Raw genomic sequence first — 22,309 nt, forward strand, 5'->3', positions numbered from 1 at the left:
TCAGTATTGATGTTACTACTGTGTTACATGTGTTGTTGTGCATTTAAGTTGATTTAATTATTATTATTATTGTGTAAAACCATTCATAATACATAATAGTAATATTAGTAATAATAATCTATAGTATAATATACATACACTTCCGCTTTAAGATTGCGTCGCGCGCTCTGATTGGCCGCTCACCCGTTTGAGTTCATTTGCTCGCTCGCTAGTGAAGAGAGCAGCGGAGGCGATAGACGCAGGAGCGAAGCGTTTCGCAGATGATTTAAACTTTATTTTTTAGGGTAAAATCACCATAACCCTTGTGAGGCGAGCGATTAATCGTGTCAGGATGTCGGCCCAGGCTCAGATGAGAGCTTTGCTGGATCAGCTGATGGGAACGTCGAGGGATGGTGAGTGTTAGCTGAGTGCTAACGGCTCTGAGAGGATTTCTGAAGGCCGCGCGCTCAGATTAGCCCAAACCAGAATATAATAACCCAGTCAAATATTTAAATTAACTTCTTAAGATAAACATCACAGCATTAAATTAGCAGAATGCAGCAGTATTTCCTCTTGAAACGCTTCAGTTTAATGTTTGTGTCCATAAAGCGGGTGTAATGACGTCAGTGGGACGATTCGGTATGCTAGGCTAGGCTAATTGAAGAGCAGCCCATCTAATGACGCTAGAATTCATGAATACGGGGTTTTAGCAAAAAACAAAAATCAGTTATAGTCAACTACATTGATTAAAAAGTTGAGAGAATTATTTTTATTTATTTATTTTTTAGAAAGAATGGTCTTTATTGATATCTGTATATCTAACCCCATTTGTGACAGACCAATATGTCTTCAGGGTAAATTAATTAGCTGATATTTGGCCATTTTGACAGCCTTGTAAATATTTAGTGAATTGATTAATATTGTGTGAAAGTTAAATCACACACGCATATATATATGTTTATATATGCGTGTGTGATTTAACTTTCACACAATATTAATCAATACTACCAACCATATATATATATATATATATATATATATATATATATATATATATATATATATATATATGCATGCATACATACATGTATGAGCTACATACATTAAATTACATGTATAAAAGAACTGTAGTTTCCCAAAAAATGAATGCAAGCACTAAATCTGAATAAGCATTGCCAAGAGGAAATATGGCTTTTTTTAGACTGTGTGATATGATTTTGATCAGCTCAAGAGGATTTTAAGATGAGTAAACAACAGAAAGGACTTGAGCAGCTAGAATTGATTGAATTGAGTCGTACTGGCTGTAAGAAATCTCACCCTCCGTGTGAATGACGCGACTGTCTTTGTGAATGCTGAGATGAATTCATATGCTTCCCGTACATTTGTTTCATACAGACTGAACAATTGTGGCCCCTTTATTCTATTCATTAAGGTTCAGTGTATGTTTGCCAGCCTACATCTGCAAGGGAGTTGCAGAAAAGCCTCATGTTCATCGAGCCGTGAGTCACCAATGCTTTTTAAAGCTGTTATGAATATGAAAAAACAATACTGTTTGCTTTCCAGCAGTAACTGTTTTACACATCATCACGCTAGTTGGTAACGTAAGAGTGAGCAGAGGGGATACGAAGCTTCTGCCCAGGCGGGTTGTAGTACACTGATGCTGTGCCTGAGCGTCTTTCCTCAAATCTGACTTTAAAACAAGTAAATAAATAAAGGAAAGGACTCAGATTCCTCCGCCGACGTCTTCACTTTTACTCTTCTGTATCATTCCCAACTTCCTCATTACAGGTTTGGGCAAGAAAAGCTTTTCCCCTTTAAACTTTTAGAGGCTGGGACCGCAGGAGGGGTTCTGAATGGGAGAGACCTCGCAGTGTGTATCAATTAACCTTTCACTTTAGTTTTCAATGTTTTATTTCAACTTGGTCAACTTGTTCAACATCTTGTATTGGTTGCTTTTAAAATGCACATTAGATTATTCAGCATTTCTGTATGTACTCATGAGGAATAATGCACTTATATAAAGTACAAGATGACTCTCTGAAACAAACATGACATCCCTCTCCGATCAGCAATCTCATACACCTTTGCACTCAATTGGCAGCTATAAAAGCGTAGATGCTTCATGCCGATTAGGGATGAGTGATATATTGAATATTCACAATATATTTAATGTTTAGTTTTTCTGGCTCCATTACATTTATCAGCATCTTGGAATAGTAATGCAATGATTTTAATGCTTTTATTTTAACCATTAAACTTCCAAATGTTAGTGTCTTTGATTTAAGCTTCATTTGCAAAAGCATAATTGAATTATGCAAATTTGATTACTTTCCAAATTATGTATTCATTCATTTCTCAGACTTTGTGTGACACTTTTCATGTATTAAAATACAATGCATTTCGATTTATAAATAAATCTTGTATTTTAATTGAAGCACTTTTAACTAGATTACTGTCAACTCCTAGAAGGCAAAAAGTATCAAGATTTAATTTAGCACTGAACATCAGTCAGAATGAATAACTGATAATGACAGAGACTGCTAGCGTCTTGGGTTGGTCCATGATCAGAGCCAGTTAAAGAGACAGGCCTTGGGTCAGTGAAAGTTAAACCTCTCTATTCTACATGAACAAAGAGCCTTAACTTTGTCATGTAACACAGATTATATCTGACACTGTCAAACACATGCTCTCCGCACTCAGATCTCATGATTTCACTGCAGGGACAGACAGACCCTTGGCCGAAAAGTTAGCAGTGTGTAGCGCCGCAGTGAGTGTGTTTGAGAAAGAGAGAGACTAGAGTGTGTGTGTGGTCTCATTCAATGTCAATTATGTGCTGTGTCCTTACAGGAGATGAGTCGAGACAGCGGGTTAAATTCACAGACGAGCGCGTCTGCAAATCGCACCTGCTCAACTGCTGCCCGCATGACATTCTCTCTGGAACGGTGAGGGGAAAACACATTCACACTTAACACTGTTTCTTTATGCAGCTTATTGATATCATTAATGTCTTCTTCCTGTGTGTGTAGCGCATGGACCTTGGCGAATGCTCTAAGATCCATGATCTGGCGCTGAGAGCAGACTATGAGATCGCGTCTAAAGAGAGAGACCTGTTCTTTGAACTGGATGTAAGTGACTCGTTAAGTAGAGATCATCTGCTAGCGGTGTCAGTGAATTAGCAGCGAAGGCTTTAGTAAATTCTGTTGTTGGATTGGTGTGTGTTGTGTAGGCGGTGGATCACCTGGAGTCGTTTATTGCCGACTGTGACCGCAGGACTGAGCTGGCCAAGAAGCGTCTCGCTGAGACACAGGAAGAGATCAGCGCTGAAGTGGCTGCAAAGGTAGGAAGTGTTTATATACCATGCAGTGTTAAAATGTCTGTTTGTAATCTAATTATATCCGGGTTTTAGGTCATTTATACATAAGAGTGACGAGTCGGGTTTAACCTTCTTTTAAATATTCATGTTTAACAGTGGAATTCCTGGTTAAACACTACATTACCCATGATGCTATATGTGACCGTGGACCACAAAACCAGTCACATGGGTCTTTTTATTTATTTATTGAGATGTATACATCATCTGAAAGCTGAATAAATAAGCTTTCCATTGATGTATAGGACAATATTTGAAGATCTGGAATCTGAGGGAGCAAAAAAATCAAAACATTGAGAAAACCTCCTTTAAAGTTGTTCATTTATGTTGGCGATTGTGCTGCGTTCACTCACAAAAATAAATGTTTTATATATTTACGGTAGGAAATTTACAAAATATCTTCATGGAACATGATCTTTACTTAATATCCTAATGATTTTTGGCATAAAAGAAAAATCGATAATTTTGACCCATACAATGTATTGTTGGCTATTGCCACAGAGATACCCGTGCGACTCGAGACTGGTGACGTGATCCAGGGTCACATAGAATGCATGTTTTGCAATAAACTTATAATGGAATATAATGTTTTTAGATACAGTCAACGTGTATAAATGAGTAGTTTTATATTTCTCCCTCGTTTTTAATTCGATTATGCTGTTTGCAATGCTTCATGGGATTGTAGTTCTTTCCCTCACTGAAGCCATTGAGTTCACAGTCTTGTATTTGGCTGGCAGGCAGAAAAGGTTCACGAGTTGAACGAGGAGATCGGGAAGCTGCTGGCGAAGGCTGAGCAGCTCGGGGCCGAGGGAAATGTGGATGAAGCCCAGAAAGTTCTACAGGAGGTTGAGAAAGTCCGGACTAAGAAGAAGGATGCAGAGGTTAGACCAACTTTGTTAACTTGTTTCCAAGCACAAGCTGTCACATTTAATTTATTCAGAACATTACATTGAGTTTGTAATGCTTTCTGGATGTTCGTTTTCTGTTTTGTCTTGTTTTTTTCCAGGAAGAGTACAGGAACTCTATGCCCGCCTCCAGTTTCCAGCAGCAGAAGTTGCGCGTCTGTGAGGTTTGCTCCGCCTACCTGGGTCTCCATGACAACGACCGGCGTCTCGCTGACCACTTTGGCGGCAAACTGCACCTGGGCTTCATCCAGATCCGAGAGAAGCTGGAGCAGCTGAAGGTAACCGCTCGGCCTTAAGCACACTCTCAACAAAAACATCTACATCCTTTTAAGCCCATATCTTATTTCATCTATGGGATGAATTTATTGTATGTATTCTAATAGTTAAACATTTTTAATTCAATACTCTGTAATTTCTGTTTTAATTTTACAAGCCTAACCAGGGACAGGGGTTGCAAATTAGTCATGGCTATAAACCTGTATGCATGGCATCTACTTTGTATTCTTTATAAAGCAATGTTCTATGCATTTGTCCCTGCCAAATAAACAAGCAAATAAGCAGGAGCCGGCGGGGGCCGTTGGATTAGGATGGTCATTTACATTGCATCATTTCTTCTCTGCAGAAAACCGTGCAGGAAAAACAGGAGAGGCGGAACCAAGAGCGACTGAAGAGGAGGGAAGAGCGGGAGAAAGAGGAGAGAATGAAAAAGCAGTGAGAATATTTCTATACACTTTCATGTGCTTTTTAAGATGCATTGCTTTTGTGAAATGCACTGTAGAATCTAAAGGAATTCTAGTCTGGTTTTCTCATTTATTTTTGTTAGGGCTGTCAAAATAACACATTCATTTCGATTAATTAATCTGAGGAAAAATTCTGCGTTAAAGGCAGATTAATCCATTCCGTATTGACCTTTGACCCAGAGCTGTTCTAGCTACTATTCGACTGTAAAATGAAGGAGGGAGACGAGAACGCGCTGCCTGGATCATTGATTGGAACATTTACTTATAAAAATGGAAGTGTTGATAAAAATAAAGTCGTCTGCAGCAAGGAATTTGCATATCACCGGAGTTCGTCAACAAAAGTACCACATCAATGCAAAGCATCCAGGAGTTAATGTTAATCTGGAGGTCCCGTGATATCAACTCCAGAGTGTTAATTTATTCATTGTGTCCCCTAGGTTATAACTGGCCTGAGATGCCTTGTATGTTCAGTGAAAAAAAAATCTTCCTGAAGCACTTTTAAGTTAGCTTATTTCCTCAGCGTGCGTATTAAGTCATATTGTTGATTATGGCCATTATTTGAACAGTGAAAATAATAAAGAGTTTTTGAACTTTAATGTCACTAATGCTGATTATTCATTGATCATTTGAATTGAAATATTTAAAATATTTTCACAGCAAAAATTATGTATACGGTTCATTTAGATTAATTAATCATGGAGTATGTAATTAGATTACATTTTTTAATCGATTGACAGCCCTAATTTTTGTATGATTTAAGTGTGTGGGGGGTATATTTATATATTATTTTATTTATTTGTAAGTTTACTTTTTTTTTTTTGATTCAACAAATGCATGATGTTTCCAAAGTCAATAAACAGTTTAAATAATTGTGATCTGAATATTGATCAAAATAATCCTTATTCTTGTCTTGTTTTCTCTGTAGGACCAAGTCGCGCAGCCGAGAACGCAAGAAGTCAGTTGCTCATTCACTTTATTAGTTTTTCTTGCCAGCTAATATTTTTTATAATTAGTACAAAAAGAAAGCAAAGTCCTGGGAATGACTAAAATTTAAAAAATAATAATAATTTAATTTTTATGCTGTATTCTATATAATATATTTCTCTATGCTCAGCTCTAAAATATCATTGGCTAAGCATAAAACACTTTTGGGTTTAAATGTTTATTTAAAACTTCCTGGCAGGCCATAGTTTTTTGTTTTTTTGGATGTTCTTTCAAATTCATTTGTAAACTAATTTAATGAATGATCCAAAATCAGTCAATCAAAATAAAATCCATATCTATTACAGTTTTTTACAATCACTTTGCTACTATTTTCAGAACCTTGATGTCATTTTTCACAACTCTAGACACAAAACTCAAAACGGTTATCACTTGTAACACAGGCTGTCTAATGTTCAAAACACTGCATTGTGCATTCACATCTTTAAAGAAATCTTGCACTTGCACAATCATTGGTTCAAAAAACAAATTTACTGTGAAATACCATTGAAACATAACTATAGATCACCCACACACAAGCAACCGATAGTTTCACTGTGTCATTGTTCGTACAATAATTAAATATTGTAGAACAAAAGAGGTGATACAGGTTTCATTATGGCACTACATGTACAGTAAACACATCTCTGTAAAAGCACTGCAGTAATAGAGAGAATACTACAGTGGAATCATTGAACAAAGTTTGTAATATATTGATGCAAAACACTACAGTACAATCACAACATAGGGTTATTTGAATCAAAGCAAAAATACTGTAATTAGCTATGAAATAGAAAAGAAAAGACAGTACTGTAAAACATCAAATGCAGTGTTCCTCAACTTGCTTGCTTGTACTGTAAGAAACAGAACAGGAGTGATTATCTATACAGTGCAGTGCTGTCAATACTGTAAATAGTCTGAAGAGATGGTACAGTATTTGGGACCATAGACAGTGTCTGATGAAGCATTATGATCAAATATTAGGCTACATCCATGGATATTGTAGTCTAATTGGTTCATGCTCCACGCTAATTGGTGACAATGAATCTCGTTATCTTGAAACTTTCATGATTTAGTAAACATGGAAGATTGTTTGTCTGTTTCCAAACAACTATGCATTAAGTAATGCAACAGTAACTTATCATTTTGAGCAGTTGTATCAATTGATAGTTAGATCAATGTAAGGAAATGAATAGACACTCTTTTGAAATGTAATGTGTGAATTGCGTTTTGAAATAGCAGTACTTTGATGTTAAGTTGTGTCATATTGAACAAGTGATTTTTGTTGAATGAACAAATGATCTAAGTTTTATGTGTATTGTATCCAAGCAATTGAGAAAAGGGTGAGAGTTTTGAAAAATGTGCATTTTGATCATTGGTTGTGAGTTTTGTGTCTAGAGTTGTGAAAAATGACATCAAGGTTCTGAAAATAGTAACAAAGTGATTGTAAAAAACTGTAAATGCAAATGACTTAGAGAATATTGAACATTTATTGTAAAATTGGACATGTATCTAATCTTATGCATGAACCGGTGGTTAATGTGTCTCGTTCTGTTTGTAGGTCTCGTTCCCGTGACCGCGATCGAGAGCGCAGGCGCCGGCGTTCCCGCTCCGCATCACGAGAGAAGCGCCGTTCCCGTTCTCGCTCCAAAGAGCGCGACAGACGCCGGCGACACCGTTCCCGATCCCGCTCCCGCTCGCGGCACAGCCGAGAACACTCACACAAGTAACTATACTCAGGGTTTTTTCTCGCACACTCATGAAGCTTTGAAAAGTCAGATTCCTTTTTTATTACAGTTTTTGTACAAATTTTGTTTTAACAACTTAAAGGGATACTTCAGGATTTAGCATTAAGCTTTGTATTAGTAGGAAACATGTAGTATTTTCGAATTACCGTGCTTTCCACCCTCATATCCCTCTTAGATGAGAGATTTATGTATTTTTTGTCTGGAAAAAATCCTCTGATGACGCAAAAATCGTCATTTTCTGTCATCGGAGGATTTTCTGTCCAGAGGCTAAAGACTACAGCCAGTAGTAGGAGCTGTCCCGCATGTGTTCAACCCGCCCATAGGGGATCTCACTCACAGAATGTACACACAGTCAGCCGTCTTTCTTTGGAAGCTAAACTAATAGGCACTTGTTCTGTGGAGAAAGCGGAGTAGTAGGGGTTACCATCCTCTTTTTCCCAGACTTGTCCGGCCGTCGAGATCGTCCAAAATGTCCGGGATTCAGCTTTTGCTCAGCTTTCATTGTTTACATGCAGACCTTTTGTTTCAGTCTAACTGAATTCATTCCGATTGGTGAATCTGAATGTAGTGTTTACATGAACGCTAAACAAGTGATCGGTTGATGTGCGTTTTAACATTGCTAAGAAAATTCCCTCTCCTCCGTGAGAGATACGAGACCGGCGCGTCTCAGTGATCACGCTGAGATTGTTGTCAGTCTCATCCACATGAGCCAAAAATACATTTTCTGGCTTTTCTCAGTCTAGAAAGCTCCAAATTCAAAAATAATTTCACATTTCTACATAAATGACCTATTTTAAATACACATTCATCTTTCCAGAGGTGAAGTATCCCTTTAAATATTTTTTTTTGGCATGGTGCCAAAAAACAAACAAGCAAACAAACCTTCCGTTGTCTTGTAGTAACAGTTGATTCGTGTGTGTGTGTGTGTGTGTGTGTGTGTGTGTGTGTGTGTGTGTGTGTGTGTGTGTTAGGTCTTCACGGGACCGTGACCGCGAGAGGGACAGCAAGCACAGCTCATCTGAGCGGAGATCAGACGGGCTGAACGGCAGGACAGAATCTCGCCGTCATGATGACAGAGAGGCTGGAGAGATCTGAATCATCTCACGCTACCATAACAAACACAAACCGCTCATATACATATACCCACTTTTTTATTTATCATGTTTGCTTCGTCTGTAGTAAACTGCCCATGCCCAGTTTCATTAAAGTCTTTGTAGTCTTTAATATCTCAGTCCAGTAAGAGTTGAACCTGTCTGATCCACTGTCCAGTGTTGAAATGACATTTGTTGGTGTGGATTTAGTTTATTTTTGTTTCTTCTCTCAAAAGTATGTACTGCCGCTTTTTTTTTTTTTTTTTGCCCCTCCATAATGTTATTTTTTGGGATTGAGTTTCATTTTGTACTGTTATTCCGAATGAATGTGTGCATGTTTTGCACGGAGCTCATTCTACTTTGAAAGCTGTTCTGAGGTCAGTTTAAACACCCTTTCTTTAAATCTAGCTGCAGTATTTCCCCATAGAGAGAGACTGAGCTCATCCACTCTTTGTTTCAGCAGCAGAGGTGTAGGAGTTTAATCAATCTAAACAAGTGAATCCTTCATGGCATATTGTTTCAGAATTACTATGTACATGATCTTTTATAATGCTGTTTTGATTTCATGTTGTCCTGATCAAAGTGCATTAAATGGTTTTATGAATTTAAATGGTGTTTGTCATTAATGAGGGCTCTTATCCAACTAATAAACTGAGAAAGTGCAAGTCTCTTTCACTACTGAATGCTAGTGTGTTTGGTATTCGGAAAGCTATAAATATTTAGATAATTAAATATTTTACAAGATATTTTCAGCACAGTTATAGCTTGGCACTTTGATTCAAAATAGGGCCTGAAACTCTTAATAAAGCCTTGTTTTTGTGTATGAAATGAGATGGTTTAGAAAAAAAATGTTACAATCATTTAATTCAAAATTTATTAAATAAAATGATTTTAAAAATTTAAGATAATGATACTGTTATATGATCTGAGCTTCCTATAAGCCGAAATTCCAATTTTTAGAGGAGAGACATTTTTTCAATGTTTCGTTAATTTTATGTTAGATTATAGTTCATCAAACATATCTAATATGTCTAACAGAAAAACGGGATTTCTTATTTTCAGATTATGTGAGTGATTCATATGAGTACGCTAGTATTCTGATTTCTTTTTTATTTATAATCAAATTAAAATCATAGAAATTATATTTTATATTAACAATCCCTAATGTTGTTTTTAATTAATTTTCTTCACGTAACCGACGGATGGCGTGATTACGCTGGCAACAAGCTGTACTAGCTCGTCACTTCCGGCAACGTCACCGTGACGCCACAGTCAAAACAACCGAAACATGATGCTAGCGTCTCACACTCGCGAGTAAAATGTCGTGTTTTTAGCGATCGCCGATGAAAGCGTTGGAGATTTGTCATCTTAATGTCATGATCTTGTCGAACTATGAGTTTGGCAGCGTTTTTTTCGGTACAAGGGACCAAAAAGTCATCATAAAAGCACCAGTGTAGCCACCGGTTTGCTAACGACAGGCGTCAGACCAGCAGTCAAACCCGGTACGCCTGAAATAATTCATATATTACATTTAAAATATCAAATTTAAAGTCAACTTGTGTGTATTCTCGCCAATTGGCTCCGTTCAAACGGATTACAAGCTTGTGACGCGTCTGTACACGTACAGATGTGTGTGTCAGCCACATGTCATTCTGCTTCTAATCACTATTAATGAACACCTAATAATTAGTTTTACTAAATTTGTGATGATTCATTCTCGGTGTCGGTCTAATCACATGAGTTCACAGTTCTCCTGGAAGAGTCTGGAATCTTCTGACAGCTGTCAGGGGCTGATCAGAGTCCAGATGTGTGTGTTCTGTAGTCTATCAGCCTGTAGTTTGTGTTATTGCACAATTATTGTCATTGCAGTCTATGTGTATGTGATGTGTGTTATTGTAGTTGTGTGTGTATTGCTGTGTGTAACCTGTGTTGATGTGTCCCTGCAGTGTGAGAGGTTTGCAGGTATCTGGATCCCCGGGACAGGCCGGTGCTCACCGAAGAGACGGGGAACAGGATCGGGAAGCAGGGAGGAGCGGCCAGCGCTGAGCCCGTGGAGAAGATGGCCAGCAGCCCGGAGAAAAGCTCCTCCGCACAGGAGCTCAAGGAGCAGGGCAATCGCCTGTTCCTCAGCCGAAAGTACCAGGAGGCCGTGACCTGCTACAGCAAAGCCATTGTGAGTGGGGCAGGACAGTTCTCGGTTTACACGGAATTTACATGCACATTTGATAAATGGAGGTCGTGCATGTAAAAAGTTCAAAAGGTCAAAAGTTTGGAATTATTACAATTTTTAAAAGAAGTCTCTTCGTTTGATCAAAAATACAGTGTATATTGCGAAACACACCGCCCAGACAAAAAAAAAGGAAAGTCGCTGTTTGGATTTAAATAGGCAAAAGGTTAAGAGTCTATGATTGGATCATTATTGCAGTGATTATTATGTTTTTAGCATGTTCGAACCCTAACTGATGGAGTGTGTAGCTTTTCATTTCTGAAACAGTCAGCCATGTATGAAGAACATCATGTTCATATTCCAGGAGGATAATGTCCAGATTCATCAGCCTCAGATTGTGAAAGAATGGTTGTGAAAATCATTTTCTCTCATGAATCCAGAGCTTAAATTCATTGAAAGTGTTTGGGATGTGCTGGAGGAGACTTTACAGAGTGCTGGACTCTTGCATTGACAACACAAGATCTTCCATCAACATTTACTTCCATCAATGAAACTGCTTTATTTCCTGATGAATCTGGATATTATCATCCTGGAATATGAACATGATGTTCTTCATACATGATTGTTTCAGAAATGAAAAGCTACACACTCCATCAGTTAGAGTTAGAAGAACTGTTGCCAAACATATAACATGCTTGTATCTAAATGTAATTTATTCCTGTGATCAAAGTTGAGTTTTCAGCATCATTACTCCAGTCTTCGGGCAGTGGCTCAGTGGGTTGTGAAGACAAGCCCAGTCGCCTCACAGTTCCCGGTTCGAGTCCTGGATTGTGCATGTTCTCCTCGTGTCAGTGTGTGTTTTCTCTGAGTGCTCTGGTTTCACACAGTCCAGAGACATGCAGGCTAGGTGGATTGGACATGCTGAATTGGACCGTGTGTGTGTGTGTGTGAGAGTGTGTCTCAGCACTCTCTGTTTCTCAGTGCTGGGTTGCGTCCAGTGTAAAACCTTTGCCAAATCCAATGTGTGTGTGCAGATAATTTGATGAAGCGGGACTAATGCTAGGAAAATATATTTCTCCAGTCTTCAGTGTCACATGATCCTTCTAAAGCATTCTAGAAACAGGTCTAGAAACATCTGAATATTATCAATGTTGAAAATGGTTGTGCTGCGTCATATTTTTTGTGGAAATCATGATACACTACCATTAAAAAGTAAGATAAAAAAAGAAAAGAAATGTATATTAAAGGAGAACTTGGTAACTTTTTTAACTTAATAAAACTGTCTAGAAATCATTTGGATGGTTAAACAACCTGTTCTGGTGATATTGGTGACTTTCCCCGCTCCCCCCAGCGTTCCCAGGCGGAAAACCAACCTTGCAACTTGGGGACTACCGTCCCGGCAAAATAGAAATTGGAAGTCTCGTGAGAAGCGAGAACGAGCGCGAAACACGAATCGCTTTACGGCAATTCGACATAAACACACACGCATGTATGATGCATTACCAGATTACCCACCTCGGTAGACATAGCTCCACACGATACAGTTGGCTTGCTCCGATCAAAACAAACGCACATGAGCAGCGGTAGAGAGGGGGAGGAGGCCGCCGCAAGTGAGTTTTTTACGACCGTGTTGTGACATATACGCCCCCCCCACAGCTGTAGGGGGAGCTCGTGGGGAAAACATGCGACAACAAAAGGGAAAATCAGCGAAGAAGTGACTAGAGTTCGCTAGAGTTGCCGAGTTCTCCTTTAAGTAAATTCTATTCATCCAATAATCCTTTAAAAAAGTGCATTGATGTTTCCACAAAAAATATTATGCAGCAAAAATGTTTTACATTTATGGTAATAACAACTATTATTAATAACTGAGAACAATAATAATTGAGCAGCAAATCGGCATATTAGAATGATTGCTGAAGGATCATGTGATGCTGAAAATTCAGCTTTGATCACAGGAATAAATGACATTTTGCTATTTGTTCACACAGAAAACAGTTTTAAGAATATTTCACAATATTACTGTCTTTACTGCATTTTTTTATCAAATAAATGCAGCCTTGGTGAGCAGAAGAGACTTCTTTTTATTCATCAAAGAACCCTGAGGAATTTTCCACACAGTTTCGATGAATTTTAAATGCACGTTTTATCTTCAGTAATGCATTTAATCATGTTTCTGCTGTGTGTGTGTAGAACCGTAACCCCTCCGTGGCCGTGTACTACACTAACAGAGCGTTATGCTATGTGAAGCTACAGCAACACGACAAGGCATTGGCCGACTGTAAACACGCCCTCGAGCTCGACAGCCAATCAGTGAAGGCGCACTTTTTCCTGGGCCAGTGTCAGCTGGAACTGGAGAACTATGAAGAGGCCATAGGCAATCTACAGAGAGGTACACACACGCACTCACAGCTTGAATTTTTTATTTAAAGGGGTCAAAATGATGCTTAATGTTTTCCTTTTCTGTGTAAAGTATCTGTTTGTGCATGTATATGATCTGCAAAGTTACAAAGCTCATACTCTCCCACAAAGCGATTTATTCTACCCAACAGAGAACGCTGATCCAGACCAGCCTAAAAAATTAGGAATCAGATTTATTTATAAAGCTGTTTCTGAGCAGTATAACCTAAAAGTTAGCAGCTTCCTGATACAAAGATGACTTACCACTGTGAAGCGTTCTGCTCAAGTTGGTTCTGATCGAACCACTCGATCATCCGCATTTTCAGAAAGCGACTCGGGCTCGAACTGATACAGAAAACTCAATGACAAAAGGTCTTAGGTCTTTCCATTTAGTTTTTACAAAAGGAAGTTGGCCACAGGGATATATGTGACCCTGGACCACAAAACCAGTCACATGGGTCAATTTTTTTTAAATTGAGATTCATACATCATCTGAGAGCTGAATAAATAAGCTTTCCATTGATGTATGGTTTGTAAGGATAGGACAATGTTTGATAATCTGGAATCTGAGGGTGTAAAAAATCGAAACATTGAGAAAATCTCCTTTAAAGTTGTGCATTTATGTTGGCGATTGTGCTGCATTCACTCACAAAAATAAATGTTTTATATATTTACGGTAGGAAATTTACTAAATATCTTCATGGAACATGATCTTTACTTAATATCCTAATGATTTTTGGCATAAAAGAAAAATCAATAATTTTGACCCATACAATGTATTGTTGGCTATTGCCACAGATATACCCGTGCGACATGTGACTGGTGACGTGATCCAGGGTCACATATAATGTTTCATAGTCAAGTGTCAAGTGGATGAGAGATAAGAAATTTGTTTTAAAATTAAAAACTTTTTTGTATGTGATGTTCAGTGTCATTTGATGCACTTTTTTAAGGTCTTGTTTTATAATTTTGGCCTTATCTCTAATAATGTAGCTCTATATCTAATATCAGCCAATGTATTTGATATTGATCTAATAATCTAACTAATTATCCATTATCGGTATCAGTGAATCCCTAAAAACCATCATAGAAATAATCCAGCATTTAAACAGACATCAGTGTTCAGATGCAGTGTGATGATGTTGCTGGTTTTCAGCCTATAACCTGGCGAAGGAACAGCGGCTGAACTTTGGAGACGATATCCCAAGTGCTCTTCGCATCGCCAAGAAGAAACGCTGGAACAGCATAGAAGAGAAGCGGATCAGCCAGGAAAACGAGCTGCATGCTTACCTCACCAAACTCATCCTGGCAGAGAAAGAGAGGTGAGAGTCGCGCTGGCACACACTGATGACGAGTCCACATGACTCCGTGTCGTAACATCTGTCCGTCTTCACGTTTGTGTTCAGAGAGCTCGACGACAGCAGAGTGAAGCAATCCGAGGACATTCAGGACGGAGGCGAGATCAGCAAATCCAAATCCAAACACGTGAGACACGCGCTTATAAATATACAAAGACCTCCGCGTCGTGTCGGATTGATGAAGTGATGTCATTTCCTGTGCTTCTCTCTGCAGGATAAATATCTGATGGACATGGATGAACTTTTCTCTCAAGTGGATGAAAAGAGGAAGGTATAAAGAAATCAAATCAAGACATTTTGACAGTCACTCCACACACACTGAAATATCATTGGTCCAAAATCCTGCTCCACATAATTGTACGTTAAACATGATTGTCTGGTCGTTCTTATGTTGTGTTATATTACGTGTGCAGAAGCGAGAGATCCCAGATTACCTGTGTGGGAAGATCAGCTTTGAGCTCATGAGAGAACCCTGCATTACTCCCAGCGGCATCACCTACGATCGCAAGGACATCGAGGAGCATCTACAGGTCTGCTCACTAAAACACTCTTTTGTTTCTTGTTTTTTGAGCCATGTGACTTGCAGAGATGATGATGTCATGATTGGCTAAACGATCACAGATTGGCGGATCAGATTACAGCATGTTATTTTAGTATTATTAATGTACAAGTATAGTGTTTATTAGCATTTTAAAATTAGTTTTTATTAGGGCTGTCAAAAGATTAATCGCGATTAATCGCATCCAAAATAAAAGTTTGTGTTTACATAATATATGTGTGTGTACTGTGTATAATTATTTTGTATATATAAATACACACACATGCATGTATATATTTAAGAAATATTTGCATACATATACTGTATATATATTTATATAGTTTATATTATATATAAATATAAAAAAATTATATATAAATAACACATTTTTCTTAAATATATACATGCATGTGTGTGTATTTATATATACAAATTTAATTATACACAGTACACACACATATATTATTAAAAACAAACTTTCTTTTTGGATGCGATTAATCGCGATTAATCTTTTGACAGCCCTAGTTTTTATATTTCAGTTTCAATTCTAATTTGAGTTTGAGTTTTTACTCTTCTACAAAATAATATAAATTAAATTAAAAAATCATATAGAGACAATTCTCTCTGTTATTTTAGTAATATTCATATACTATTATATTATTTATTAATATTTTGAATTAATATTTATCTATTTATTTTCAGTTCTAGTTTAAGTTACTAGTTTTTGTTTCTTTGAAATATTTCTGTTTCATTTTTTCACATTTGGTCATTTTAGTACTTCAAATTAAACTTATTTTTTTATCTAGTAATTATATTGTATTTTATTTCAGTGAATTTTTTTTTTTATTAGTTATAGTTTTTGTTAATGATAACACGAAATAAGATGCTTTTTGCAGCCAGACAACATCTATTGAAATGGGTCTAGCAAACATCTAGCAAATAGCCTTTAGTGATGAAAAACAACAAATTTGCAGTTTTGATTTTATGTTCTCTCTCTCTCTCTCTCTCTCTCTCTCTCTCTCTCTCTCTCTCTCTCTCTGTAGCGTGTCGGCCATTTTGACCCAGTCACCCGCAGCCCGCTGACCCAAGATCAGCTGATCCCCAATCTGGCCATGAAGGAGGTGATTGACGCTTTCATCCAGGAGAACGGCTGGGTGGAGGACTACTGAACACACACACACACACTCGAGCGGACTGCTGCAGAGTTTCCTCACGCTGAATCGAATCCTCTCCTGTATGTTCATGCACTTTAATCAGTGGAGCTTTGCTGTGGAGCGTGTCCCCCGCAGGAGTCACATGACCCTCTCTCTGTCCTCCAGACTCTTTCTGCTGTCCTTGCTTATCATTCAGAATAATCCTGCAGGTTTTGTTCAGACACTTCCTTTCAATCTGAAACATTGGCTGATGTTTGCTGCTCATGATGATGCTGTAATCTCATCATTGAATGTTAAAAAGCAACATTATTGATGACACTTCACTAATAATCACTCATGAAAGAGGAAACTCTGTGCATGTGAGTATTGCGCAGATTGGCGTGTGTGTGTGTTTTTTTAGAAGCTGTCCCTATGATTCATATGCGGAATGAATGCGAGTGTATAAAGTTATAACACATGTAGAATGTTTCTGAGACGCTTTTCAAGCTTTGGGTTCTAGCAGGATGCCGGTTATAACGTTTTTGTAACGAGCGTTTAATCCACGACATATATTTAGACATTCATTCATCTGCCAATCAACGAAAACTGAGAATCTGTGGCGTGCAGGTGACATCATCATCGTTATGGTGTATTATTATACGTTTAATCTCACTATGTGTGTCTGTGCGTTAGAGCGAGAGGTAAGTGATTATTTCACACTATTGATTTTGTCTTTCCCTTTGGACCTTTGGGGAGTTTTCTGTTTCCTGGCACGAACACACACTTCCTGTTTAGCATCAGTATTTCCGCGGTTTGAGAGCCCTTGTTAGTCGCTTGACGTCACAGTCCGGCTCGGCTCAAATATTCCCGAAGTGTAATGAGTTTAGGTTGGATGCATCATGCATGTTCAATAAATGTTATTTTGTTTCTTTTTGTAGCAAATGTGTTGAATCGAGTCTTATTCTTTCCATTAGAGTTAAAGGTACGACCCTAAATTAAAAGACCTTTGTCAGGTTAGACGCCATTTTGAATTTAACGCAGATGAAAACGAGGCTGTTATAAACGAGGGATAGACTTGGTCTGTGTCTGAAATCTCTTGAGTAGGTGCTTATTTTGAACAAGTAATTACTTCACGACTGCTAAAAATGTACATTTTATATAGTGTGAATATAATCCATACCTGCATTTTTGTATGCATAGATTGGCCGTGTTTTTATTGTCATGTGACGAAGTAGTAGGTCATCCAGGTACTTTTTGCCTACTCTTTTATGAGTACTTCTTTTGTCACATGCTGTTTTTCCCCCTACTATTTAGTAGATAGGAAAGTATGTGATTTTGGATGGCATGCATTGTATAAGGTCATATGAAGGAGTTTTTAATACTGCCTTTTTTTAAAAAGAAGTTTACTCATCTGAACAATCGGTATGTTAAACAACAAGTGCGATCCATTAAACTGACTGCACTTATATCCCTCACAGCCTTGTTTTCATTCTTGTCTAAAAATAAATGCTTTCTGGTTTGTATTTCCACAGCATGAAGGGAAGATCTTACGCATTTATGAATGAACCGCTCGTTTTAAAATCTTCCCGTCTACTGACATGTTATGATATCTGCTTCAAACATCACAATGCTCATGATAACTTTAGTTTACTCTACAATAGGTTAATCCACTTCAGCTAAATACTCTTAGACAGCGATGCCATAGAAATGTACAGAGCTAACGCAAAAACGGACATTCAAAGACAAAACTCTAAAAGATGGCTGTGGACTTGTTTCTCTAAGGTCTATAACTAGAGGAGGCTCTGAAGAGTCTTAAAGGGATATTTCACATCCATCCATCTTCCTCCGGTTATCCGGGGCCAGGTCGCGGGGGCAGCAGTCTAAGCAGATATGCCCAGACTTCCCTCTCGCCGGACACTTCCTCCAGCTCTTCCGGGGGGACACCGAGGCGTTCCCAGGCCAGCCGGGAGACATAGTCTCTCCAGCGTGACCTAGGTCTTCCCCGGGGTCTCCTCCCAGTGGGACACGCCCGGAACACCTTCCCGGGAAGGCGTCCAGGAGGCATCCGGAAAAGATGCCCGAGCCACCTCAGCTGGCCCCTCTCGATGTGGAGGAGCAGCGGCTCTACTCTGAGCTCCTCCCGAGTGACCGAGCTTCTCACCCTATCTCTAAGGGATCGCCTAGCCACCCTGCGGAGAAAGCTCATTTCGGCCGCCTGTATCCGGGATCTTGTCCTTTCGGTCATGACCCACAGCTCATGACCATAGGTGAGAGTAGGAACGTAGATTGACCTGTAAATCGGTAAAACCTTCTTCACCACGACAGACCGGTACATCGACCGCATTACTGCAGAAGCTGCACCGATCCGTCTGTCAATCTCCCGTTCCATCCTTCCCTCACTCGTGAACAAGACCCCAAGATACTTGAACTCCTCCACTTGAGGCAGGAACTCTCGACCAACCTGAAGTGGACAAGCCACCCTTTTCCGACTGAGGACCATGGCCTCGGATTTGGAGGTGCTGATTCTCATCCCAGCCGCTTCACACTCGGCTGCAAACCGTCCCAGTGCATGCTGAAGGTCCTGATTTGATGAGGTCAACACGACAACATCATCCGCAAAGAGCAGAGATGAAATCGTGTGGTCCCCAAACCTGACCCCCTCCGGCCCCTGGCTGCGCCTAGAAATTCTGTCCATAAAAATTATGAACAGAACCGGCGACAAAGGGCAGCCCTGCCGGAGTCCAACATGCACTGAGAACAAGTCTGACTTACTGCCGGCAATGCAAACCAAGCTCCTGCTTCGGTCGTACAGGGACCGGACAGCCCTTAGCAAAGGACCCCGGACCCCATACTCCCGGAGCACCCTCCACAAGATGCCGCGAGGGACACAGTCGAATGCCTTCTCCAAATCCACAAAACACATGTGGACTGGTTGGGCAAACTCCCATGAACCCTCCAGCACCCTGTAGAGGGTATAGAGCTGGTCCAGTGTTCCATGGCCCGGACGAAAACCACATTGTTCCTCCTGAATCCGAGGTTCTACTATCGGCCGGATTCTCCTCTCCAGTACCCTGGAATAGACTTTCCCAGGGAGGCTGAGAAGTGTGATCCCCCTATAGTTGGAGCACACCCTCCGGTCCCCCTTCTTAAAAAGAGGGACCACTACCCCGGTCTGCCATCCCAGAGGCACTGTCCCCGACCGCCACGCGATGCTGCAGAGGCGTGTCAGCCAAGACAGCCCCACAACATCCAGAGACTTGAGGTACTCAGGGCGGATCTCATCCACCCCCGGTGCCTTGCCACCGAGGAGTTTCTTGACTGCCTCGGTGACTTCAGCTTGAGTGATGGACGAGTCCACCTCCGAGCCCTCAGCCTCTGCTTCCTCAATGGAAGACGTGACGGCTGGATTGAGGAGATCCTCGAAGTATTCCTTCCACCGTCCAACAACATCCCCAGTTGAGGTCAACAGCTCCCCACCTCTACTGTAAACAGCGTTGGTAGGGCACTGCTTCCCTCTCCTGAGGCGCCGGATGGTTTGCCAGAATCTCTTCGAGGCCGACCGATAGTCCTTCTCCATGGCCTCACCGAACTCCTCCCAGGCCCGAGTTTTTGCCTCCACAACCACCCGGGCTGCAGTTTGCTTGGCCTGCCGGTACCCGTCAGCTGCCTCAGGAGTCCCGCAAGCCAACCAGGCCCGATGGGACTCGTCCTTCCCTTGCCGTCTCTTGCCGTCAAGCTGAAGGATATTTCACATAATAATGAAAACCTTTAATAATTTACTCACATATGCATGTTCCAGTCATGTATGATTTTCATTTCTTCTGCATAAAGTTGATAAATGTCTATTCACATGCATTGAAATATGTGGTGCACATGAGACCAGTGACCAACAGGGGGAGCAAGAGACCATCCATCAGGAGCAGAAGGTAAAAGTTCATAAATGTAAATCAAAGACATAAGCTCTGCTCGAAATATTTTGTTGGTTAGAATTTGCTTTATGTGAGTAAAATATAGGCTATTTTTTTTTTAAATAGCTGATGAATGGAAAAGGTCATGGAAATTCATTGATCATACGATATAGAAGAAGACTGACTGAAGTATAAACCAGATAGGCTATGCAAACGGTAGTAACGCTGTTGTTTTCACACAACCTCATTTGTAATCTTATTAAAATAAGCCTTTAAAGACATCATGGATTTAATTAGGCCTACTTCCAGATCATTTGATTAGATTGTTCACTTGAGCTTTCTCAATCTCTGCTTGTCTGATCTGGTATATACTGTGAAAGTAATAAGATAAAAAAAAAAAAAAACTTTAATCATATGACAAATATGGAAATCAAGATGTGGCCAAAGGTAAATTATAATGTTAAAACATTTATAGAAGAAGGTTTAGTTATGTGTATCTGAAAACATGTTGGTGTGTGTGTGTGTGTGTGTGTGTGTGTGTGTGTGTGTGTGTGTGTGTGTGTGTGTGTGTGTGTGTGTGTGTGTGTGTGTGTGTGAGAGTGTGTGTGTGAGAGTGTGTGTGTGTGTGTGAGAAAGTGTTTGAGCACTTTCAGTTCAGTCACTGTGACTCTGACTGACGGAGGTTTTTGTACGACTCTTTATCACTGTGTGAACACATATACACTGTTCATGTAGTGTAAACTCTGACAGTAATAATGTCCAGCATCTTCAGTCTGGACTCCACTGATGGTCAGAGTGAAATCACTGTTAGATCCACTGCCACTGAATCTAGATGGAGTTCCTGACTCTAGTGTGTCTACTGCATAAATCAGGAGTTTAGGAGCTTCTCCAGGTTTCTGTAATAGAGGCTGAATTACCAGGATAGAGGCTGAATACCCCAACCCTGATAGACTTCAGGACTGGTTTTACAGGATATAGTAACTGTGTCTCTTAGTTGAACAGATTTCACTGCAGGCGTCTGAGTGACTGTCGGTTCACCGACTGATTCTACATCAAGAAGAATAAATAAACATTCAGAGTTACATATTTGGATAATATTTCAAGCACTGTTAATCAGTTAAAATAGTGCAGATTAACTTCATATTTCCTCACCTGTGAAACAGCTGGAGAACATCCAGATGAAGATGATGAAGCTCATGGTTGCTGATGGTTTAGATTCGCAGTGTTCAAACTCAGAGTTATAAATCCTCCTGAAGCACACACACACACACACACACACACACACAGGGGCGTAGCACAAGATCCCGGGCCCTATGCATAGGCAGTCCTGATGGGCCCCTCCTCAATTTGTATATAACTCCCAATGTAGGCTATAAAATTGCTAATTATTGCTAATTTTAGATATTATAGCCTATTAATTTAAAATTAAACAGGTTTCAATTTAGGCTATTATAATGGTATGTTGTACGCAAACAGTTTATTTATTTAGCCTTTACCTCAGATTACATGTATAACCAAATAATTATCTGAAAATGTATGTTCTGCGAGTTTACATCTTGCAATTCTGACTTTATTCTCAGAATTGCGTGAAATAAAGTCGCAATTGTGTTATAAAGTCAGAATTCTGACTTTTTCTCGCAATTACGACTTTATTGGCTATCACGCAATTCTGACTTTATATCACATAATTGCGAGTTTATATCTTGCAATTCTGACATCTTTTCTCAGAATTGTGAGATATAAACTCACAACTGGGAGATATAAAGTCCAATTCTAAGGGGAAAAAAGAGACTTTTTTTTTTTACCTCAGAATAGTTTATATCTCACAATTCTGACTTTATAAAACGCAATTGCGACTTTATATCATGCAATTCTGACTTTATATCTCCCAATTGCATCTTTATTTCTCACAATTCTGACTTCATATCTCGCAATTCTGAGAAAAAAAGTCGCAATTATTATTAGGCTATTTACATTTAGTCATTTAGCAGACG

At 39.4% G+C, this 22,309-nt stretch overlaps 2 protein-coding genes and 1 gene segment (V, D, J or C); 2 read left to right on the plus strand and 1 right to left on the minus strand.

Annotated features, from left to right (window-relative positions):
- The window catches only part of LOC308682903 (Ig kappa chain V region 4135-like), a 1,009,768-nt gene that overhangs the window by 771,324 nt on the left and 216,135 nt on the right, over positions 1-22,309 (minus strand).
- Positions 178-9,424, plus strand: luc7l (LUC7-like). 4 transcript variants are annotated; one of them, XM_081352876.1, is made up of 12 exons: positions 211-392; positions 1,412-1,478; positions 1,768-1,849; positions 2,827-2,921; positions 3,006-3,104; positions 3,206-3,316; positions 4,087-4,230; positions 4,356-4,532; positions 4,877-4,965; positions 5,920-5,949; positions 7,537-7,701; positions 8,695-9,424. In XM_081352876.1, exons 5-12 carry the CDS (start codon positions 3,009-3,011, stop codon positions 8,816-8,818), a joined length of 936 nt encoding a protein of 311 aa, XP_081209002.1. In that variant the 5' UTR covers positions 211-392; positions 1,412-1,478; positions 1,768-1,849; positions 2,827-2,921; positions 3,006-3,008; the 3' UTR covers positions 8,819-9,424. The 4 variants fall into 4 exon arrangements, with proteins under 4 accessions (XP_081209001.1, XP_081209000.1, XP_081209002.1 ...); XM_081352874.1 differs by lacking the exon at positions 1,768-1,849 and having other exon boundaries at positions 190-392; XM_081352875.1 differs by lacking the exons at positions 1,412-1,478; positions 1,768-1,849 and having other exon boundaries at positions 178-392.
- On the plus strand, positions 10,057-17,881 carry stub1 (STIP1 homology and U-Box containing protein 1). The gene is made up of 8 exons (XM_081352878.1): positions 10,057-10,316; positions 10,761-10,987; positions 13,172-13,370; positions 14,535-14,700; positions 14,785-14,863; positions 14,951-15,007; positions 15,150-15,266; positions 16,318-17,881. Exons 2-8 carry the CDS (start codon positions 10,874-10,876, stop codon positions 16,441-16,443), a joined length of 858 nt encoding a protein of 285 aa, XP_081209004.1. The 5' UTR covers positions 10,057-10,316; positions 10,761-10,873; the 3' UTR covers positions 16,444-17,881.

This window comes from Scardinius erythrophthalmus, assembly GCF_964197995.2.
Source record: "Scardinius erythrophthalmus genome assembly, chromosome: 22".
NCBI lineage: Eukaryota > Metazoa > Chordata > Actinopteri > Cypriniformes > Leuciscidae > Scardinius > Scardinius erythrophthalmus.

Excerpts from the sequence above, each read along its gene's own strand:
- luc7l (XM_081352873.1), top strand. The coding sequence starts at position 1,337 with ATGAATTCATATGCTTCCCGTACATTTGTTTCATACAGACTGAACAAT. Across the intron at positions 3,317-4,086 it reads GCGCTGAAGTGGCTGCAAAG|GCAGAAAAGGTTCACGAGTT; the intron begins GTAGGAAGTGTT and ends TTTGGCTGGCAG. Across the intron at positions 4,231-4,355 it reads CTAAGAAGAAGGATGCAGAG|GAAGAGTACAGGAACTCTAT; the intron begins GTTAGACCAACT and ends GTTTTTTTCCAG.
- stub1 (XM_081352878.1), top strand. The coding sequence starts at position 10,874 with ATGGCCAGCAGCCCGGAGAAAAGCTCCTCCGCACAGGAGCTCAAGGAG. Across the intron at positions 14,701-14,784 it reads ATCCTGGCAGAGAAAGAGAG|AGAGCTCGACGACAGCAGAG; the intron begins GTGAGAGTCGCG and ends GTTTGTGTTCAG. Across the intron at positions 15,008-15,149 it reads AAGTGGATGAAAAGAGGAAG|AAGCGAGAGATCCCAGATTA; the intron begins GTATAAAGAAAT and ends TTACGTGTGCAG.